The sequence below is a fragment of the Pangasianodon hypophthalmus genome, chromosome 3 (genome assembly GCF_027358585.1).
Source record: "Pangasianodon hypophthalmus isolate fPanHyp1 chromosome 3, fPanHyp1.pri, whole genome shotgun sequence".
NCBI classification, from domain to species: domain Eukaryota; kingdom Metazoa; phylum Chordata; class Actinopteri; order Siluriformes; family Pangasiidae; genus Pangasianodon; species Pangasianodon hypophthalmus.
In genome coordinates this window covers 800,835-822,370 of record NC_069712.1, presented here as the reverse complement: position 1 = coordinate 822,370, position 21,536 = coordinate 800,835, and the positions used below count along the sequence as shown (strand labels likewise).

The window sequence follows — 21,536 nt, the reverse complement described above, 5'->3', positions numbered from 1 at the left end:
TTAAGACAGAAAAGAAAGGAGAGCAGACTTGGGCAAGAGTATGACCTTTAATATGGGTGGTAAAATGTAGCTTTCAAGTGAAGTAAAAACAAAATGTGAAATAACTTTCTAAATTACAATATAGGTTATTTAGATATACAGTATATTCAGATTGGCAATAATGGAGAGAAAATGAAACAGCAGTTCAGCAATTCAGTTTCAGAGGAATCATGGATTTGACTTGGATGGGTGCGGAGCAAGGCAATAAGGGAGCAGGATCATTTCCATACAAGATTCTTCTTTGCCATCTGTGATCTATTCAAGATAGAGTAAACCCTTCATGGTCCCTCCAGTTTCCCAATGGACCAGTTATTCTCTTCATAATGATAATACTGTATTAAATTACAATTAAATTACAAGGCTCTAAAACAGTGATGTCACTTCATTATGCCTGTAAAATTTCACTGCTAAGTTCTGTTTTACATAAAAAGTAGTCACCAAAGTTAATGAAGCTAAAGAATGCAGTTTTGTAAGTGAATAATAATAAGGTGAGTATTACCTTCTTACCCTTATGATTACCTTATATTATACAGTATAGTATATCTCTACAAACATTGTAGTATTACGCATGAGAAAATAGTCCACTCTGTTCTTTTATTTATTTAATTAAAATGAAAATAAACATTTTTATGCAATATTTCTTGTGCCTTGTTGACATGGTTGTAAACAAGCTATCAACCATTAGCTTGTGCTTAAGATGCACCAGGGGGTTATCTGGTGAATAATTTGGTGAACCAAAGAATCAGATAGTTGCTTTTCACCATCTTCATGTTCAGCTATGCCTTGATAGCGACAAGTACCTTAAGCATTAAAAATGAGCACTGAGCAGATGGATCAGCTTTTCTTTAGTTGTACCTGACCTGATCAGACAGACAGCAAATTGCAGCTTCCACTGAACTCAGGCTGCACCTTGTTGTACAACTGAGGTCATTATAGCAGCTTACCATTATTATACACAAAACCAAATCCTAAAGAATAATTTTTACATTACATTGTACATTTACAATTATTATTTTACTATTACTTAATCACTATATTATTATTGTAAGTGTTTTTCCAAATCAAGTATGCTATGTAATGAACATCTGACTTACATTAGGCATAAATATGCAAGGCACAGGGTTCAACATAAGAGATATTTAACAATATATACATTTCTGGGTGCCAAAACACTTGCCAAACTGTAGGAATAATGAAAAATGTATCGGACAGATGTGTAAATGTTTTGGAAATACCTATAAATGACAACAGTAAGGATCTATTTATGAAGTCTGTGTCAACAATGCCAAGCATAACTATGTATGAAATGTGCTATACAAATGAATCCTTTAGAATACAGAGTCATAATCTTTTTCCTTGTGCACGTCAGATTTTTCTATTCACACTGTCTGCAACTTTCGTAATCATTGTTTATTCTTTGGAGCCTGGAGCGTCGTTTCTGCGCTTTTTCACTGGGTAAGAAATTCTAGCATGAAAATTGTTCTAATTAAAAATTAGATTATTATAAACATGCATGACCACTGCATACAATCAAAGTTAATTAGCTTGAGGAAATAAGCATAGCTAAATGAAGTCTGTGCAAAGACAATATATTAAAGCTCATTAGGTTCATTTATTTAAATTCAGTGACCTTTTAATTCTACTTGTATGGCCTCCATCACCTAACATTTAAATATATGAAGTGAGAAAAGGATGATGTGAGAGAGACTTTCTGTTTTATACAGACTTTATAAATTCAATTCAATTTTATTTGTATTGCACTTTTTGTGTTTTGTTTCAAGATTCAAGATTCAAGAGGTTTATTGTCATATGCACAGTGAAAACACAAAGGTTTAGACCATACAATGAAATTCTTACTTTGCACGTCTCCCTAAGAAAGAAGAAGAAGAAAAAAAATATACACATAAAATATTATATATATATATATATATATATATATATATATATATATATATATATATATATATGTATACAGACCCTGATGTAGCACTTACTACATATACAGTCAGGTCCATAAATATTGGGACAGTCACACAGTTTTGGTAATTTTGCCTCTGTACACCACCACAGTGGATTTGAAATGAAGCAGTCAAGATGTGACTGAAGCGTAGACTTTCAGCTTTAATTCAAGGGGTTTAACAAAAATATTGCATTAACCGTTTAGGAATTACAGCCATTTTTTACAGAGTTCCTCCATTTTCACAGGCTCAAAAGTAATGGGACAAACTAATATAATCATAGATGTTAGGATTATTTTTAATTACTTGGAGGTAAATCCTTTGCAGTCAATGACTACCTGAAGTCTGGACCCCATGGACATCACCAAATGCTGAGTTTCCTCCCTTGAGATGATTTGCCAGGTCTTTACTGCAGCCATCTTCAGTTGCTGCTTGTTTGTGGGTCTTTCTGCCTTCAGATTTGTCTTCAGTAAGTGAAAAGCAGCTCAGTTGGGTTGAGGTCAGGTGACTGACTCGGCCATTTAAGAACATTTAATTTCCAAGCTCTTGGGCTGCTTTCACAGTATGTTTTGGGTTGTTATCCATCTGTACTGTGAAGCGCTGTCCTATCAGTTTTGCAGCATTTGACTGAATCTGAGCAGAAAGTATAGCTCTGTACACTTCAGAATTCATCCTGCTACTTCTATCAACAGTCACATTATCAATAAACCCCAGTGACCCAGTTCCATTGGCAGCCAAACATGCCCATGCCATAACACTGCCTCCACATGTTTGACGGATGATGTGGTATGCTTTGGATCATGAGCCCTTCCTTTCCTTCTCCATACTTTTCTCTTCCCATCATTCTGGTACAAGTTAATCTTGCATCAGAACTGGTCAGGCTTTTTTTAGAGGTTTTTTAGCAAAGTCTAATCTGGCCTTTGTGTTCTTGAGTGTTACCAGCAGTTTGCATCTTGAGGTAAACCGTCTGTATTTACATTCATGAAGGTGGCTCTTGATTGTAGACTTTGACAATGATAGGCCTACCTCCTCCAGAGTGTTCCTGACTTGGCTAGATGTTGTGAAGGGGTTGTTCTTCAATAAGAAAAGAATTCTGCAATCATCCACTTTAGTTGTTTTCTGTGGTCTCCCAGGCCTTTTGGTGTTGCTGAGCTCGCCAGTGCATTCCTTCTTTTTAAGAATGTACCAAATTGTTGATTTGGCCCTCCTAAAGTTTCTGCTATCTCTCTGATAGGTCTGTTTTGGTTTTTCAGCCTAATGATGGCCTCCTTCACTTGCATCAACACCTCTTTGGACGGCATATTGAGAGTTCCCATGAACAGCTACCAAATGCAAATTCAACACTTGAGATCAGCTCCAGACCTTTTATCTCCTTAATTTATCATGATATAAGGAGGAAACAGGCCACAGCTGGCCATGAAACTGCTTATCAGTCAATTGTCCCATTACTTTTGAGCCTGTGAAAATGGAGGAACTCTGTAAAAAATGGCTGTAATTCCTAAACGGTTAATGCAATATTTTTGTTAAACCCCTTGAATTAAAGCTGAAAGTCTACGCTTTAGTCACATCTTGACTGCTTCATTTCAAATCCACTGTGGTGGTGTACAGAGGCAAAATTACCAAAACTGTGTCACTGTCCCAATATGTATGGACCTGACTGTAAGTTTGTTGGACCAGTACTAGGTTCGAAGGAAGAGCAGTTACTAATGGCTAAATAAACAAGAAACACCACAGACCAAGAATAAGTTTAAATGCCGGCTTGTTTATCAAAAGAATTACTCAGGGGTAGGGGTAACTATAATTTGGTACCAGATAGACATTCACACAAACATAACATAAAATACACAAACCTTTGCATAGAAATGCATAGTTTCAGTTCAAACCTTTCCCCTTTTTTTATAAAGAAAACAAATATGAATTTCTTATTATCCCATCCACTTAACCTATTTGGTTACAATGTCTAATTGTTATCTGAGCTCAATTTTAATTTAAATTTTTATCTATTGCAGGTTTTTATTTAGTTCCTACTTTTAAATATTAAGCTATTTTGGTTTACCTGTTTATTTCTCTTTTAAAACAACATAGGCCTACTTTAGAATCATGAAATTAGCATTTGTATTAGGCTACTTTCCTACTGGCAAATTTTAGGCTTTTTCACCTCAACCCTTGAGCTACAGTCAGCATCTCGACATCAAAACAGCTGGAAAGTAACACTTCAAAATGCAATATCAAATCCAGTCACAATTCAATAATTCAACATGTAACATACAACATTGTAGTGAATGAAGTCACAATTATCAAAATCTTGAAGTTCTATTCAATCAGTCCGTTAGCAGGGAGTACGCGGTAGCCTTGCTAGCGACTGCACCAGGCACTCCATACAGTGTTCATATGATCCAAGGGAAAATTCAGTTTAAGTGAGGACACGCTTACCGCGATGCGGAGATTCACTGTCAGCTCAACGAAAGTCGGTAAGCAATCGGCTTACTGTTCAGAGTCCACGCTCTCAGTAAGCAGAAGATTTCTCCCAATGTAACTCATGGTCTAGGTTCTTCAAGCGGGTGAGTCGCCATCAAACATCCACATCCATGTGCTCGACGCATGGGCTTCAGCAGTTTGCGATTCTTCCCGGAAAATTAGTCAGCTTAACAAGATAATGTTTAAAATAACCACAGTCTATCAACATAGACAGAATGCTAAATAAAACACTTCAAAACACAAAATAATTATCAGCAATACTCAATGTTTCTTTCTTTCGATCTGCTCAAGGATTTAACACGCCATGCAACCCTTCATCTCTTGTTTTTTCTCAGCTCTGTCGGCCGCTTCTTTTTCTAAAAAAAAAACATTAGCAGCTTTCCGATTGGCTGACAGATATGCAATTCCTTAAAGTAACAGAACTATTAAACCAAACTGACAAATAATTTACCATCTGATGAAATACTGTTTTTATCCTATTTATCTAGTTTAAGGTTGCTTTTAATCACTACTATGATTTTTTTCTTAAATGATGAAATTCTGCTCAATATTTTTCTTATGTAATCACTATATGTTAATTTATGGCTATCTACACCTAGGTTACACCCTCCCCGCTTAAATCTATGCAAGTCCCTTTGCATAAATTAAAAGATTACACTACTTGAGGCTCGGGTAGTGGAGTTAAGCTAGGTTCTACAAGGGAATTAGTGATGGCTGAACTTAAACTTTGGAATAAGTTTTGGACAATCGTCACTAAGGGATTCCCTAACTCAGGATATGTCAGTTTTTTGGGGGGGTCTCTTCGTCTTGAGGGCCTTCGCACCTCACTCTGGGTTTCATTTTCATCTTGGTCATTTCTTCATTAATCTCTGTGTTATTCTGATGTGTGGTTTCACTACTTTCTAGAATTTCAGAATCATTAAGTTCCTGTGTGCTTTCTCCATCCTGAACTTCAGGTAAGTTTCCAGCATCAGCTATAACTGTTTCAGATTCTGTTTCTTCCACAGGTCTGTCTCTTTCAGGTCGGTCACTCGTAGTCATGGGTTTCACCTCAGATGCGTGTTGTGAAGGTGAAGGTGAGCTTTCAAGTAAGGCTTGACCTGCTTCCCCTGGAGCACCACTAGAAACTACAGGATCCAGACAGGTAGGCTCAACAGAAGTTTCTTCTCTGGGAGGCACAGGCACAACAAATTCCTGGGTGGACCTTCCGGTTCTGAACACTGGATCTTGAAAAGAGTAGACAAAGTAATCTTCTTCATCAAAGTTAAACTCTGACTGTCGCTCATCAGGGTCAGGGTGTGGACGCTGATGGGTACTGGGCCTTTGAGGTTTTGCCACAGCAGAAGGTTCTTCTTCAGGGACTGACAAGAACCCACAGGGTAGCAAGAGGTCCCTGTGCAGCGTTCTGAGAGGACCGTCTTTATTCTCTGGCTTGACAGTGTACACTGGGAGGTCTCCCTTCCTGCTCACAACGACATGCACAGTTTCCTCCCACTTGTCAGCTAACTTGTGTTTCCCTCTTAGGCGTACACTTCTGACTAGTACCCGGTCACCCACATCTAAGGTAGATTCCGTAACACGTCTGTCAAACCTGACTTTGTTCCTTACAGCTGCTTTAGCAGCATTCTTCCTAGCAAGCTGATAACTCTCCTGAAGGTGGTCTTTCAGAGCTCGTACATACTGGGAGTGAGACTTCTGTTTACTCTGGTTCAATGGAACATTAAAAGCAAGATCAGTAGGCAACCTAGGCTGCCACCCAAACATTAACTCGTAGGGTGTAAACCCAGTTGTCTCATGTTTAGTGCAATTATAAGCGTGCACTAACGGCTTCACAAAGTCTTGCCAGTGTGTTTTTTCCTGAGCTTTGAGTGTACCCAGCATGCTTAAAATTGTCCTATTAAATCTCTCAACAGAGTTTCCCCTGGGATGATATGGTGTCGTCCTAACTTTGTGCATGCCAGCGAGATCACAAAGTTCTTTAATCGTTTTCGACTAGAAGTCTGGGCCCTGGTCGCTGTGTAATTTTTCAGGGAAGCCATAGTGTACTATGAAATTTTCCCAAAGACACTTGGCTACTGTTCGAGCTTTCTGGTTCGGAGTTGGAATTGCTACAGCATATTTAGTGAAGAAATCAGTTATCACAAGCACATCCTTGGTGTTACTTCGGTCTGGTTCAATTGAGAGAAAGTCCATGCAAACTAACTCTAAAGGTCTGGATACCTGAATGTTCGCTAAAGGCGCTGCCTTCTCTGGCAGTGCTTTTCGACAAACACAGCGGCTGCAACTCTTTATCCATTTCTCGACATCATTTGCCATTCTTGGCCAGAAAAATCTGGAGCGGGTAAGATCAAGGGTCCGGTCAAAACCTAAATGACCCATGTCGTTATGAAGGCTCGTCATAACCATGTTTCTGAACTTCTCAGGCAAGACTATTTGGTAGTGAGTTTCATTGCCAATCTGTCTTTTTCTGTAGAGCATTTTATCCCTCACCTCAAGTTTGTTCATCTCTCGCAGGTAGATGGGAAGATCAGACAGCTCTTTCTTGACAGCTGGAGTAGGGGTCTTCCCTGTCTCCATCAGATGGAGGATTTCACAGATGGCAGGATCTGCTCTCTGTTGCTGTCTTAAATCTCCCTCTGACACACTGGGAATGACAGGGAAACCATTGCAGCTCTCCAAACTGTCTGGAATAGCTGTAGTTGACATAGCAAGAGATGCAACAAGAGGGATCGCGGGAACCCTTTCGCAGGTGTTCACCGGAAAGCAGACTAGATGCTTCTCACAAACTGCACTAACAGTTTTAGAGGAGAGACGAGTGAACTTATCAGACTCAGGTAAGTGATGGTGTATAAACTGACGAATTCTCTCCTCTTCTTTCTGAGACAATAAGTCATTGACAGGTTCAGCATGGGGGCGCCGTGAGAGGCCATCAGCGTCGAGATTGCGTTTTCCTGCTCGGTACTGAAGCTGAAATCTGAAGGTGGAAAGGGCAGACAGCCAGCGATAGCTAGTCGCATCCAACTTGGCTGTAGTGAGCAGGTAAGTTAATGGATTACTATCTGTAACCACTGTGAAAGAGACACCATACAGGTAATCGGCAAACTTCTCTGATACAGCCCATTTGAGCGCCAGGAATTCAAGTTTGTGGGCTGGGTAACGGGATTCACTCTTCGATAGTCCACGACTAGCGTAGGCTATAACGCGCATAACTCCCTCTTGCTCCTGGTAGAGCGCTGCCCCTAGCCCAATTGTGCTTGCATCTGTATGCAATACATATGGTAGCTTTGGGTTGGTGAATCCTAATACAGGGGCAGTAGTGAGCTTGTCAATGATGGTTTCAAAAGCCTTTTGACAGATATCTGTCCACCTTTTTCCAAACGGTCCTCTCGGCTTGAAGTACTCACCACTGTTCCCTCTGGGCTCATTACTTTTTCTAAGTGGCGGGTACCCAGCAGTGAGGTCGTTCAGCAGCTTTACTATCTTTGAATAATCCTGGATAAACCGCCGGTAATATCCAGCGAATCCTAAAAATGAGCGTAACTCTTTCAGGTTCTTTGGGCTAGGCCAGGTCTTTAGGGCCTCAATTTTTTCTGGGTCTGTTTCGACGCCGTTTTGTGACACTATGTGTCCTAAGTACCTAACTGACGTTTGGAAAAATTTACATTTCTCCAAGGACAGCTTCAAGCCATAATCCTTTAAACGGTTAAGGACATGAAGAAGGCGGGTCTCATGTTCTTCAACAGTGTCTGAGAAGACTATCAGATCATCTAAAAATACGATGACTTCCTTCAGGTTGATATTCCCCATGCACCTTTCCATTAGCCTTTGGAAAGTACTGGGAGCGTTTGTCACACCCTGAGGCATTCTATTAAACTCCCAAAAGCCCAAAGGACATACAAAGGCTGTTTTCGGTTTATTGGCTTCCTCCACTTCAATCTGATAGTAGCCTGACTTTAGATCCAGAACGGAGAACCATTTTGAACCTGAGTGCAGAAAAAGCTTCTTCCAGATTAGGTAGCGCGTATGCATCCTTGATGGTTTGGAGATTTAGCTTACGATAATCGATGCAAAGTCTCACTTCTCCGTTCTTCTCTCTAACCACCACTATGGGTGAGGAGAAGGGCGACTCTGACTCACGGATTACTCCTGCCTCACTTAGTTCTTGTAGGTGTCTCCGCACTGCGTCAAGATCTTGTGGACGAATCGGTCGTGGTCGGTGCTTAAAGGGGGTCTCATCACTCAGTCTAATCTGATGCTTGACTTTATCTGTCCGACCAAAGTCTGAATCATGTAGAGCGAACACTTCGGGCATAGCACACAGCTTCTTCTCTATTCTCTCCTTCCATTCAGCTGAAAGTGGAGAGCCATCAAAGTTTAAGTTCAGCTTTACTTTGTCAGTAGACTCTGAGAGACTGTCAGAACATGCTGGTTGATCAGGTCTTTGCTTACGTGAAACTACTATAATTGGTAGTTTTCTAGGGAGATCATCAGAAATTGCCAGTAAGCAGCTTGTGGCTAGCATGCCTCCAGGCAAGGAAGACAATGAAGGGGGTTCGATCACGATCCACCGGTCTAAAGCTGGGCTGTTGACATGTGCCAGCCCTTCTATAAACACAGCTTTGTCCAGCAGGGACAACCCTTGGTTCCTTTCCTGGCAGCATAACTAGACCCAAGCTACTGTCTTCTTTCTGCTTGTTTCTCTGCTGCATTACTTTCAGGACAACTCTGTAACCATATGGAAGGGCTTGAAGGTCTGTGTTCGCATTGCAGCAGTTCTCATACACTAAGTCCAAGGTGTTGGTGCCAATCAAGAGTTTGGATTGTTCATTTGATCTTGTGTTTGGGACCACTAATGCAAGGGTGGACACAGGGATTTCAGAGCCAAAACAGGATTTTGGAAAGGTGATGTCAACCTCTACAAAACCTAAATAAGGTACCGTGTGACCGTTCGCAGCCTCTACCTCCAACAGTTCATTCAAGGGGTGGATCTTCAAGTGAGAGAGGTTGCTCTCATAAAACGATTGTGACACCGTAGTTACTTGAGATCCTGTGTCAAGTAGGCAGTTACAAGACTGTCCATCAATGAGTATCTGAGCAGTGTATTTAGCTCCAATCAATCCCTTTGGAACTCTTACATCACTAGATCTTGTGGATAAAGATTTTCTACTTTTCCAGTCTTTAATGTTAGAGGGGGGACTGCCATCACTGTTTTCAGCTGTTATTTGTCCCACAATGAGGGCTGACTTCAGTTTAAATGTTGAGAAGAGGGTGAATCATTCTGACTGTCCCAAAGAGACTGTTTCTCTTTCAGCTGCGTCTTCTTTGCAGCTACTAATGACGGGTTCGGCTCATTATCACACAGAGAGGCAATATGGCCGTCTTCGCCACACTGAAAACAGTACCGTGGCCTTGGTCTGTTACTAGGCTTCTGGTCTGCAACTGAGGGACTGCCAGGCTCTTTGGTCTTTGGTGAATGCTTCGCACCAAGCTTTGATGCATTAGTCTTTATCTTTGGTGGTGCTTTTCTGCCTGTGAGCTGGCTCTGAAGTTTGGCAACTTGTTTTTTTAAATCAATGACAACAGCATCACTGGATGGCTCATTTGACTCAGCTTTCTGTGTCTTTAGCTGAGTGAGTTGACTCTGCAGCTCGGTGACTAGCTTTCTCATTTCAGTGATGTCATTCCCCACTGATGGGTTACTTTCAATTGAGCTGACAGCTAACACGTGTGTACTGGCTTTCTGCTTCACTGCGCCAAGGTACTTCTTCTTACGAGATTCTTTTGCACTCTGCTTATCTTCTTCAACACGAAGCTGCAACAGTAACTCAGTGAAAGGAGGGGGGTTGTCTCTCTTACGCTCAAGCTGGAGGTCAGCTATCAGTGGATTGTCCCAGCACCCACGACAGAATTGACGCAGCAGATGCCGATCAACTTCATCTGCAGACACGCCTCCTCTTTTCAGGGCTTTGGTAAGAACTGTCAGAAGTCTGTGTAAATACTGGGAGGGCTTTTCCCCCGGATCTTGAAGCGTGCTAAGAAACACAGCAAAAAGCTCATCCCCGTCTTCCATAATTCCAAATGCTGAGTCTAAAAGCTCAAGGTAGGCAGCTGGCAAGGCATGTCGGCCTAAGGACTTCACCACATTAGCTGCTGGTGGCACTAAACTGTCCAATATCTTTCTAGAGCGCTGCAAGTCAGACAGGGCTGGATCCTTGAGAACGAGTTCAACACTGTTTCGCCATGTGTCAAAGTCTGTTTCATGACTTGGGCAAGGGGCTTTGCCAGAAAACTGTCTAAGTCTAAAGGATGCATTCATCGATGACACTGGTGCTTCACTTCTCACCACATGCTCCACTACCATTCTTTGCACTTCTGGTGGACTAGCATCGCTCATAATAGTACCAGGAACTTTATTCTTAGCACTGCCGAGTACGATAGGCTCTGTGGCACTCTGTGAGGATTCAGCTTGCACCACTGTCATAGCAGAAGAGACATATTCAGCTGTTTGCAGGGTCACTGCTGGTTGTGCTGTGTTACTTTGAGTCTCTGTGTTGAAGAGCTCATCCACAGGCCCCACCTCAACGGTTGCTGCTCTACTGCATTTTGACAACTGTTCTTGCAGAATGTCTTCGAAAGCTTTTCCACTTAGTTTTGCAATCTTTTGCAGTTCGCTTAGAAAGCTCCAGGTAGCGCTCTCAGCCACAGTGGGAACATACTCGTTTGACAGTGCTTTGATTTGGTAAGTGACTTTGCTTGGGCTCTCATAGCTATGAGGAAGCACAGGCTTTAGGGCACTAAGTGCAGCTCCACTCTCATACTCTACAATTACATTCTTGTGATACGGAGAATAGGGGTCATCTACTCTAATAATTCTTGCTATACGCCCATATTTGCTCAGGAAGTCAGTGACTTCATCATCTATTGCGGTTTCAGTAAGCCCACTAATAATGACCGAGTTGGGCACTTTAACAGCTTCTCTATCAACTACCTCCATATTGGCCGGATTGTCCTATTTAAGGTCTGGGTGATAAATTGAGTCTGTTTGTCTAGAAATTTGCTTTTAACACAAAACTGCTCCTGGCTGGCTCGCCAAAATTTGTGTAGCACTTACTACATATAAGTTTGTTGGACCAGTACTAGGTTCGAAGGAAGAGCAGTTACTAATGGCTAAATAAACAAGAAACACCACAGACCAAGAATAAGTTTAAATGCCGGCTTGTTTATCAAAAGAATTACTCAGGGGTAGGGGTAACTATAATTTGGTACCAGATAGACATTCACACAAACATAACATAAAATACACAAACCTTTGCATAGAAATGCATAGTTTCAGTTCAAACCTTTCCCCTTTTTTTATAAAGAAAACAAATATGAATTTCTTATTATCCCATCCACTTAACCTATTTGGTTACAATGTCTAATTGTTATCTGAGCTCAATTTTAATTTAAATTTTTATCTATTGCAGGTTTTTATTTAGTTCCTACTTTTAAATATTAAGCTATTTTGGTTTACCTGTTTATTTCTCTTTTAAATCAACATAGGCCTACTTTAGAATCATGAAATTAGCATTTGTATTAGGCTACTTTCCTACTGGCAAATTTTAGGCTTTTTCACCTCAACCCTTGAGCTACAGTCAGCATCTCGACATCAAAACAGCTGGAAAGTAACACTTCAAAATGCAATATCAAATCCAGTCACAATTCAATAATTCAACATGTAACATACAACATTGTAGTGAATGAAGTCACAATTATCAAAATCTTGAAGTTCTATTCAATCAGTCCGTTAGCAGGGAGTACGCGGTAGCCTTGCTAGCGACTGCACCAGGCACTCCATACAGTGTTCATATGATCCAAGGGAAAATTCAGTTTAAGTGAGGACACGCTTACCGCGATGCGGAGATTCACTGTCAGCTCAACGAAAGTCGGTAAGCAATCGGCTTACTGTTCAGAGTCCACGCTCTCAGTAAGCAGAAGATTTCTCCCAATGTAACTCACGGTCTAGGTTCTTCAAGCGGGTGACTCGCCATCAAACATCCACGTCCATGTGCTCGACACATGGGCTTCAGCAGTTCGCGATTCTTCCCGGAAAATTAGTCAACTTAACAAGATAATGTTTAAAATAACCACAGTCTATCAACATAGACAGAACGCTAAATAAAACACTTCAAAAAACAAAATAATTATCAGCAATACTCAATGTTTCTTTCTTTCGATCTGCTCAAGGATTTAACACGCCATGCAACCCTTCATCTCTTGTTTTTTCTCAGCTCTGTCGGCCGCTTCTTTTTCTAAAAAAAAACATTAGCAGCTTTCCGATTGGCTGACAGATATGCAATTCCTTAAAGTAACAGAACTATTAAACCAAACTGACAAATAATTTACCATCTGATGAAATACTGTTTTTATCCTATTTATCTAGTTTAAGGTTGCTTTTAATCACTACTATGATTTTTTTCTTAAATGATGAAATTCTGCTCAATATTTTTCTTACGTAATCACTATATGTTAATTTATGGCTATCTACACCTAGGTTACACTGAGCTGGTAAGTAAGGTGCTCTGTGCATTGTGTGACAACAGGATAACAGTCAGTAGTGGTGATGGGGAGTGAGGTGAGTCTTTTTGTCCTTGATTTCACACTCCTGTAGTGTCTCCCAGATGGCAGAAGTGTGAAAAGACTGTGCTGTGGATGTGTATTGTCCCTGATGATGTTGTGGGCCCTCCTGATGACCCTGGTGGTGTAAATATGGGAAGTGATGGGAAGGCTAATCCACAGATGAACTGTGCAGTTTTTAATGACATGCTGGATAGCTTTCCTGTCCTGAACAGTGCAGCTTTCATGCCACACTGTGATTGAGCTGGTGATCACACTTTCATCTGTACATCTGTAGAAGTGGCTGAGGAATTCGGTTGACATGCCAAATTTCCTCGGCCTTCTTAAGAAGTACAGTTGCTGCTGGGATCTTCTCAGGAGCTGCTGAGTGTTGTGAGACCAGGTGAAGTCCTTGCTAATGTCAATTCCAAGGAATTTAAAGGTTTTCACCCTCTCCACCTCTGTCTCACCGATGTAGACTGGGGTGTGCTGCTCCTTCCTCCTCCTCCTAGGATCAATAATCATCTTCTTGGTCTTGTCCATATTTAAGTAGAGATTATTTTCCTGACACCAGGCTATCAGTCCTGCTACCTCCCTTCTGTATGATGTTTCCTCTCCACCAGTGATCAATCCGATGACTGTGGTGTCATCTGCAAATTTTATTATCCTGGTGTTGGTCTGGGAGGCCATGCAGTCATAGTTGAAGAGGGTGAACAGCAGTAGGCTCAGGACACAGCCTTGGGGGGTCCCTGTGCTAACAGTTCTGATGCCTGAGTCTGTCTGTCAGGAAGTTCAGCACCCAGTTACAGAGGGAGCGTGTCAGTCTGAGGGCGGGGAGCTTTTTGGAGAGCCTGTGTGGTATGACTGTGTTGAATGCTGAACTGTTGTTAATGAATAGCATTCTCACGTATGTGTCCTTACCCTCCAAGTGTGTGAGGGCTGTGTGGATGGAATCGTTGACAGCATCGTCAGTGGACCTGTTTTGTTGATATGTGAATTGAAATGGGTCCAAGGTGGCTGGGATTGTCCTTTTTATATGGGTCATGACTATCCTTTCAAAACACTTCATCACAGTTGGGGTGAGTGCAACAGGACTATAGTCATTCAGGCAGGTCACAGTGTTCTTCTTTGGGAGGGGCACGATGGTGGTGGACTTGAAGCAGGAGGGCACGAGGCCTGAGCGAGGGACACATTGTAGATGTCCGTGAGCACATCAGCCAGCTCCGACAAGCAAACCCTGAGGTTCCCTGCCTGGTGATGTTATCTGGGCCGGCTGCCTTCCATGGGTTCATTCTCTTCAGAATGATTTTGGAATGGAATTTTTGGAATGATTTAAGGTTCAGGCTGTCTTAACATGCGCTGTTGAACACAGACGCCTGCTGCTGAACAGAGGTGGGCTGTAGTTGCTATATTTATCTTGCTACCTGATGGAGTTGTAGGGCCCATGTTTTAAATTTGGCACACTTTCAAAATATGTAAAAATTAAAATATGTTTTGGCATTTTTGCATACCTTCCAGATATGTCACATATATGGTAATATTTTTGGTAAAAATACATTTTGCTCTTTTAACTGATTCTACTGTTAATAAATGTTTAAATATTTGACAAGTATGTTTATTTCACTAGCTTTAATAATTTGACGATACTAGTGTACTAGTGTATTGCTGTGGCCATGTACAACACATCCTTCTGAGTTTCTGACTGAGTTTCAAAACTCTAAATTTTCAAAAAATGAAAATGTTTTATTAACTGATTTCAATGTAATTTTAGTTGGGAAGCCCAACATGAAATTTGTTGTCACCATAACTTTACTTACCAAGTTGTGGCAATGTAGAATTTTAAGTTATATTTATTTATGCACAAGAAATTCAAATGGCAGAAACTTCAGAGTTTAGCTTAGGCAACTTTTGAGGATTGTTATACCAATGTAAAATTCTATTTGTATTGAACGAATCAGCCTTGAAGTTGAGCTAAGTTAAAAAAAGATGATGAGATCAGCTAATTAATTATTTTAAGCTGGAGTCACATTAATTTATTACAGGGTACTAGTAAGTTACAGACCTCACTACTATTCTATTATTAGAAGCTAACTAGAAAATATATTAGATTGGAAAAAGCTGTCTCTTCAGATATTGGTGAGAAAAGATTTAGCTGTTAATGCCTGACTGCTACCATGTTCTTTGGTTGTAGGCTTATGCTCATAAGGCTTGAGAATTTACTGTACTAATACCCATCATTGGCTGAAAATTGCTAGATCAGTCTTCAAAGAATTGAGTCCTGCAGATGGTTTATCCAATCTACATTTTTTGTGCACTGTGATTTTTATAAATAAAATTGCTCTATTTTATCCATAACAGTTACTCCTTTGGCAGATAAAGTTATAATCACCTGTGTGCTAGACGAGATGCAGTCTGTGATTCTGTAAGCTCAGTGTCCTTCTTAGAAATTGTGAAAGCTTTCATATACTCTTCTGTAATTTACACAGCTTGCATTTCCGCATTGTGGCATGATGGTGAAAAATGCTGGGGCCACACCTCCAGGGCCTCATGCTAAAGAATGTGACTTATCTTGCTTTGTTGGAGGATGTCACATGTTGTGTCATTTAGAGAATGGGAGCAGAGCAATTTCTATTTATCAGAAGATAAGCTTACTCACTCCCAATACGCATAGCAATACATTTCTGCTGTTAGCTGGAGAAGGAAACAAGGTACACAAGTGCAATGTTTTTGGCTAAAGGCACATTCCAAAGTGAAATTTGTAATAAAAGCAGGTATTTCCAAACTTTTGTTGAGTAGGATGATCATTTGTCCAATGCCCCTACACCCATGCCTCTTCAACCATGTTCTGGTATATTGGTTATATTAGCAGAAATGTTATCAGGTTTTTAATACACCCTGATAGACCCAGGCAATACCATTACTCACAGCTAGAACCTAAGCAACTGGAAACTGGTATAGCAGGTCTTCCCTATCTACATACCTCAAAGGTCTGTGCCATTATTTTAGTTTAGTCATATAATTATGCAATTTTCTCTTTTTTGGTATTGGAATGTTGCTGACAGCATATGAGTCATTATACGAAACGGGTGCCATTTCAACTTTGCAATTTTCAAAATTTTCATTAAGAACAAACTTTCTTTAAAAAAGACTACAACTTGAAAGACATGTTAACCCTTCAAAAAACATATTTTCCCACCTCAGGCACAAACTCCTTATTAATATTATAGTTTTTCTTCAGGCAAGAGCGCCTTTCTTGTACCACCCCATTACGGACAATATGTATGCCATTAGAGTAGTAAAACAAGAAATAGATTTTAAAAAATTTATGTTTTCCTAATAGTAAAATGTCCCTTTTGTGGAAAAGATCAATAGAGAGTCTGTAATTTAATTATTTTTTTTTATTCTTAGATTTTTAATCTTGAAAAATGAATTTGACTTTCAATGGCCTCACTTTTTGTAGTGAAAAAACAAATTCACTTAAAAAATACAAATAAAGTTGCATTTATTTCATTAGTCCACACAATAAGAACATCATTCAACATTAATTTATGTAACATTTCATTTTCTTTCTATAAACTTTTAACAAAATGACCCTGTGACGGGGTAGTAAGTGATGTGACAGGGTGGTTCACTGTGACGGGGTGGTATGGACAAAGTGTTTCTCTATATGAACAGCTGATTTTAAACTGGGGGAGGGGAGACATTAAAATAGGAGATGTAATGGAAAACTTGCTCATGCTCTGAAAAACTGAAATGAGCATCATAACAGTGACTGGGAGAGTCGCATCCACACACCCTTCTGGATTTCCATGTGGCGGGATGTCACAGGCTGTGGTGCTTGAATGATTTCGAGCACATCATCAAAGAGATACCACAGGAAGTCATCTCTTGGAGGCCAGAAGAACCTGTTGGCCCCAACACAGTGCATACATTTTACAAGGGCATGTGTTTCATCTGTATCCATGATGATCCCAGGATAAAGGTCGTTGTCATATTTAATCACACACCACTTTCCAATTAGATTTCCACTTTCCCAATCAATTGCTTCTGTTGGCACCTTTTGGGCTGTCTTGTTAAAAGTGAAATGCTGTGTGTTGAAGCACTGACATCTCAGCTGCTTTTGCGTGGAGCACATGCAACTAACTTCCCGGTAAAGGATTTCTCCTGGAGTGAATGTGACCACTTGGTGGGTTTTCATTGTGGATGGCACTGGTGGAATCTGGCCTGGCATCCTTTCCATTGCCTGCTCCACTGCTTCGGATGCTACATAAAACAACTTAACAGTTGTAGATGTTTCTGTGAGGGCCTTATATAGCTCATGGGCATTGGGTATGTCACGGCCGTTGGTCACCAGCTTGTCCGCTGTTCTTTTCAAGGTTCCCCCAACACCGTCAGGGGCCCCCTTGCCATGGCTTGCCTCAAAAAAGTTCCATGTTCCCCCTTTCAGACCTCGTCTTGCGAGCTCTGTGCTGAAAAGGTAGAAATTTCCTTTCTGTTTGTATTGGGTACACGGTCCATCACTCAGAAAGTGTAGAACAGATACATGTGGGTATGTGGCTTGTAGATAATTCAGCACTGGATTCATGTGTTCCCATATAGCTGGGGGGCTTTTGTGTTTGGAGGGTGACACTGTGCTAAAACAGATGGGCTCTTTTTCACCACCTATGTACAAAACACCAGTGTGCAGAGTAGCTTGTAGGTGTGAGGAACCAAAGTGGACAGCTTGAACCTCTGAGCTGTATTTGCATGTGTAGTTTTCAGAGAAGTCGATGTGGATCACTGCCTCCTCTTTTGACAGGTTCTTTTTCAACTCTCTGCAGTAGGAGTACTGTTGATTTATGTTGAATGTGTGTCTTTTGAATTTATGAAGAAGATTGTGGAATAACTCCACAAGATTGTCTTGTGTGTCCTCCATTGTTTTCTTCACTGTGATCTTGACAGTGGTAGGACCCTCCCTCACATCTTCCCTTGGTTTCTCTGCTGTGGCCCATTGAGTGAATGCAACCTTTGCTGAGCCATCAAATCTGGAGAGCTGAACAGTCTTGCCTTTGCATTCCTCACACTCATCATACATGCACATTTTCCTGGAGGTGTCGCAGGTTATCATTTTAGTCAAACTCTCGAGATCCGAAGTATCTATGAGCCTCAAATTATGCAACTTCTCAACAACAAATCTGAGATTTTCATGGATCTTGCACAGACATGTGTTCCGTTCAGAGAGATTGGGATGTACAACCCAAAAAGGGCGAAGCTTACAAAAAAGGGAGTATGATATGTTGTTTGTGTTTTCAGTGAGAAATTTTTTGTGAAGATTTTTCATTGTGTCAACCAGAAACCTTTTCTGCTTCTTCAACTTGTTCTTGGTAATTGTTTGTTTTCTTCCAGTCGTTATCCGACTGTTGTCATCTCGGGTGAAGAAGGATTTGACTTTGGACTTGAAAGCAGCAGTGAACCTGTTTGTGGGATTTCTTTTGGTGGAACAGAGGTCTTCACTCTGAACACTGCGACGCTTCTTTGAAAATCCAAGGGCATTTTCGGCAAATCCTTGTAGCCTGTACTTCTTCACAATCTTCCCCGCTGTTACCTTTGCTATTAGTTGTTTTTCTTTTTCTTTTCTTGCTTTACAGTACTTATTCTTAATGTCTTCAATCAAAGCTTCATGAAAGAGTAGTGTTTTTTTTATTTTGGAGCTAACTCTGCCTGTCTTAGTTAATTCTTTTATTTTTGAATGAGGAGAGTCATTCTTCTTTAAGCGCTTATATCTTTTTCTGTATTTGTCAGTGCGTTTTCTTTCCTTCTCTAGCGATTTTTTTAGTTTTTCAATTTCTTTGCGCAGTGTATCCCTGTTCCTCCTGGAAATTCGCTTTCCTTCTTTATGTTGCCTGAAACAAAACAAAAATCTACTGGTAACTTAGGGGTTCAAGTCATGTGCACCATATGTAAAAACAATTACTCATCAATGATAGGCCTGCTTCTTATTCGCTACATGTGTCCATTCATTTATAATCCTAACTGCACACTACCCTGACCTTGAAGATCCTAACTGCTGCTTTAACTGCTGGACAGGATCTGGACTCAGAGGAAAGGTGTCCAGACTGTGCTTCCTAACCTCTGCTTTCTCTTTTCTGTTCTTGTTCTGTTTCCTCCACTTTTTACGCAGCTGACGCTTCCCTCGCTCACTTAGATCACTTATCTTCTTTTTTTTCCCTTGCTCTACATCACGTTTCCATCTCTGACGCTCACTCTCTAGATATTTTTGCCTCCTCTCAGGATCAGCATTCCGACGTGCACGGTATCGCCGTTGTCTCTCAGCAGCGCTTAATGGAGCCATGATGGAGACAGATCTATCTGCAATTATGTTATAAAATGTAACATTATTCATTAAACACAGATAGTGAGTGAGTGAGTGAAAGAGATAGTGAGAAAGTGACATAGTGAGTGAGTGAGATAGTGAGTGAAAGAGATGAGTGAGTAATACGTGTGTGAGTGATATAGTGAGTGAGTGAATGAACCAAACAGGGTTAAGTTAACAGAAAATACTGATTAAAAATTGATTATATTAGAATTCTTAGTTTCACACATCCTCACATTCAAACAGGAAGCAGAACCACCCCATCACCTCCATTACCACCCTGTCACAATAAAAAATGTGACAGGGTGGTATGTGACGGGGTGGTAAATTTCATCCCAAAATGGCCGCAGATCTCCCATGTGGTCAAGTTCCTCACCTAGCATACATGCATTCAATCTGAAATTTAATTTTATTTGCATTAATAATGTAAAAAAATTAATAAAAAACAGTTTTTCCTATCTACTTTGCGTGACGGGGTGGTTGGTTTAAGCTTGACGGACCCTGCATAACATGAAAAAGCAACAAATAAACAACGTAAAAGAATGTCAGTACTTGCCTGCTTTTGTTCTTGGTGGCTGCAAGGCTCAAATGATGTCACTTCTGCTTTGTGATGTCATTTAAAGCAACAGTACATTAATTATAGATAAAACAAGTTAGTGTGACGGGGTGGTAAGTTAAACTGAGGGACACACACAAATCATAAAATATTTACAAAAAAAATAAGGTTTATTTCAAATAAATATATCTTATGTAAACAGGGACACACATATAATCCTGAAAATAATAAAAGTTTGAAAAAATATATAACTTATTTGGTGATATTTTAGATAAAAATGTCATGTTGGTCAACACGGACATGTGAAATTGGCTATGTACTAATGAAAAATGATTAAAAAATAGTATGTTACTCTTTAAGAATAGTGTTTTATCGTATATCATGTTAACAAGAACACTTGACTTAATAACTTTAAGCTTTGGAAACACACTTTAGGACATTTTTGCGCCTTAAGCATCTCATCAAACGTTGCGGACCCAAATGGCACCCGTTGGGTAGAATGACTCATATAATAATTTAACTAATATCCAGTGATGACCCTCATCCACACACAAAGGTGAAATATAAAAGCCGGAATGGCTTGCAGCTCTACAGGTTTTGTTCAGGGCGTGTCTGCCACAAGTAGAATATCTCATGCTCTGTCTTGGTCTTTATCCTTTTCACAGATAAAATGTAATAAATAAGCATGCACATTTCAGAATTAGACTACACCTCAGACATTGGCAAAAAAAATTTAACCTAAGGGCAATTGACATTTGGAATAATTTTGAAAAATTAGCCAAATAATGATATGCTTCACTTATAAACCAGTTTATAGCAATATTGCACATGCAGCTTTTGGACTGATATCAGTGACAGTTTTGTTTGACATACAATATACAGCCAAAACTATGTGAAAACCTGACCATCACACCCATATGTGTTTCTTCCCAAAACTATTGCCACAAAGTCTGAAGCAGACAATTGTATAGAATGTCTCTGGAACTAAGAGGCCCACACCTGTTCCAGCATGACAATGCCCCTGTGCACAAAGCAAGCTCCATGAAGACATGCTGTGTTACGGTTGGAGTGGAAGAACTCGAGTGTCCTGCACAGAGCCAGATGCTTGTAAAAGTGTGATGTACTTGCTCCAGTTTAGCTCATGTTTGCCGAATCTGGAATTCTGACATGTAGGCCAAGCAACAAAACAGATCTAGTTCATGTGGCATGACTGTAATGTGCAAAAATTGTTCTGAACTGATTAGCATGCACAGGTACACTCATGCAAAATCTGAGCAACAATGTAACACCGGGCCAATAATAAAAAAAGGAGTGTCTGTAATATTCATAACTTCAGTTTCTCTTTTGAAAAGTACAAAATGTTCACTAATCCAATTTCACACACCCATTATTTTTGGCAAAGATTTTGAAAAATCAGATCTGAATTTGTTGATTTATACTCACCAGATATTGCTGAGAAATTCAAATTTTTACCTTCATTAAGACACTCATCAACTTTGATATTCTTCTAAATAATAATGTGCTTTTGAATAAAAAAAGATTATTAACTTTTTTTCAA

The 21,536-nt window shown here is 40.2% G+C and overlaps 1 protein-coding gene across 1 annotated transcript; it reads right to left on the bottom strand.

The window, feature by feature from the left end:
- Positions 1–16,142: 16,142 nt before the first annotated feature.
- On the bottom strand, positions 16,143–20,006 carry LOC117598467 (uncharacterized). The gene is made up of 2 exons (XM_053232712.1): positions 19,979–20,006; positions 16,143–18,952 (listed from the first exon to the last, which is right to left on the bottom strand). Exon 2 carries the CDS (start codon positions 18,388–18,390, stop codon positions 16,831–16,833), a length of 1,560 nt encoding a protein of 519 aa, XP_053088687.1. The 5' UTR covers positions 18,391–18,952; positions 19,979–20,006; the 3' UTR covers positions 16,143–16,830.
- Between the last annotated feature and the right edge of the window lie 1,530 nt (positions 20,007–21,536).

Coding starts and splice junctions, on each gene's coding strand:
- LOC117598467 (XM_053232712.1), bottom strand. CDS start 18,390: ATGAAAAATCTTCACAAAAAATTTCTCACTGAAAACACAAACAACATA.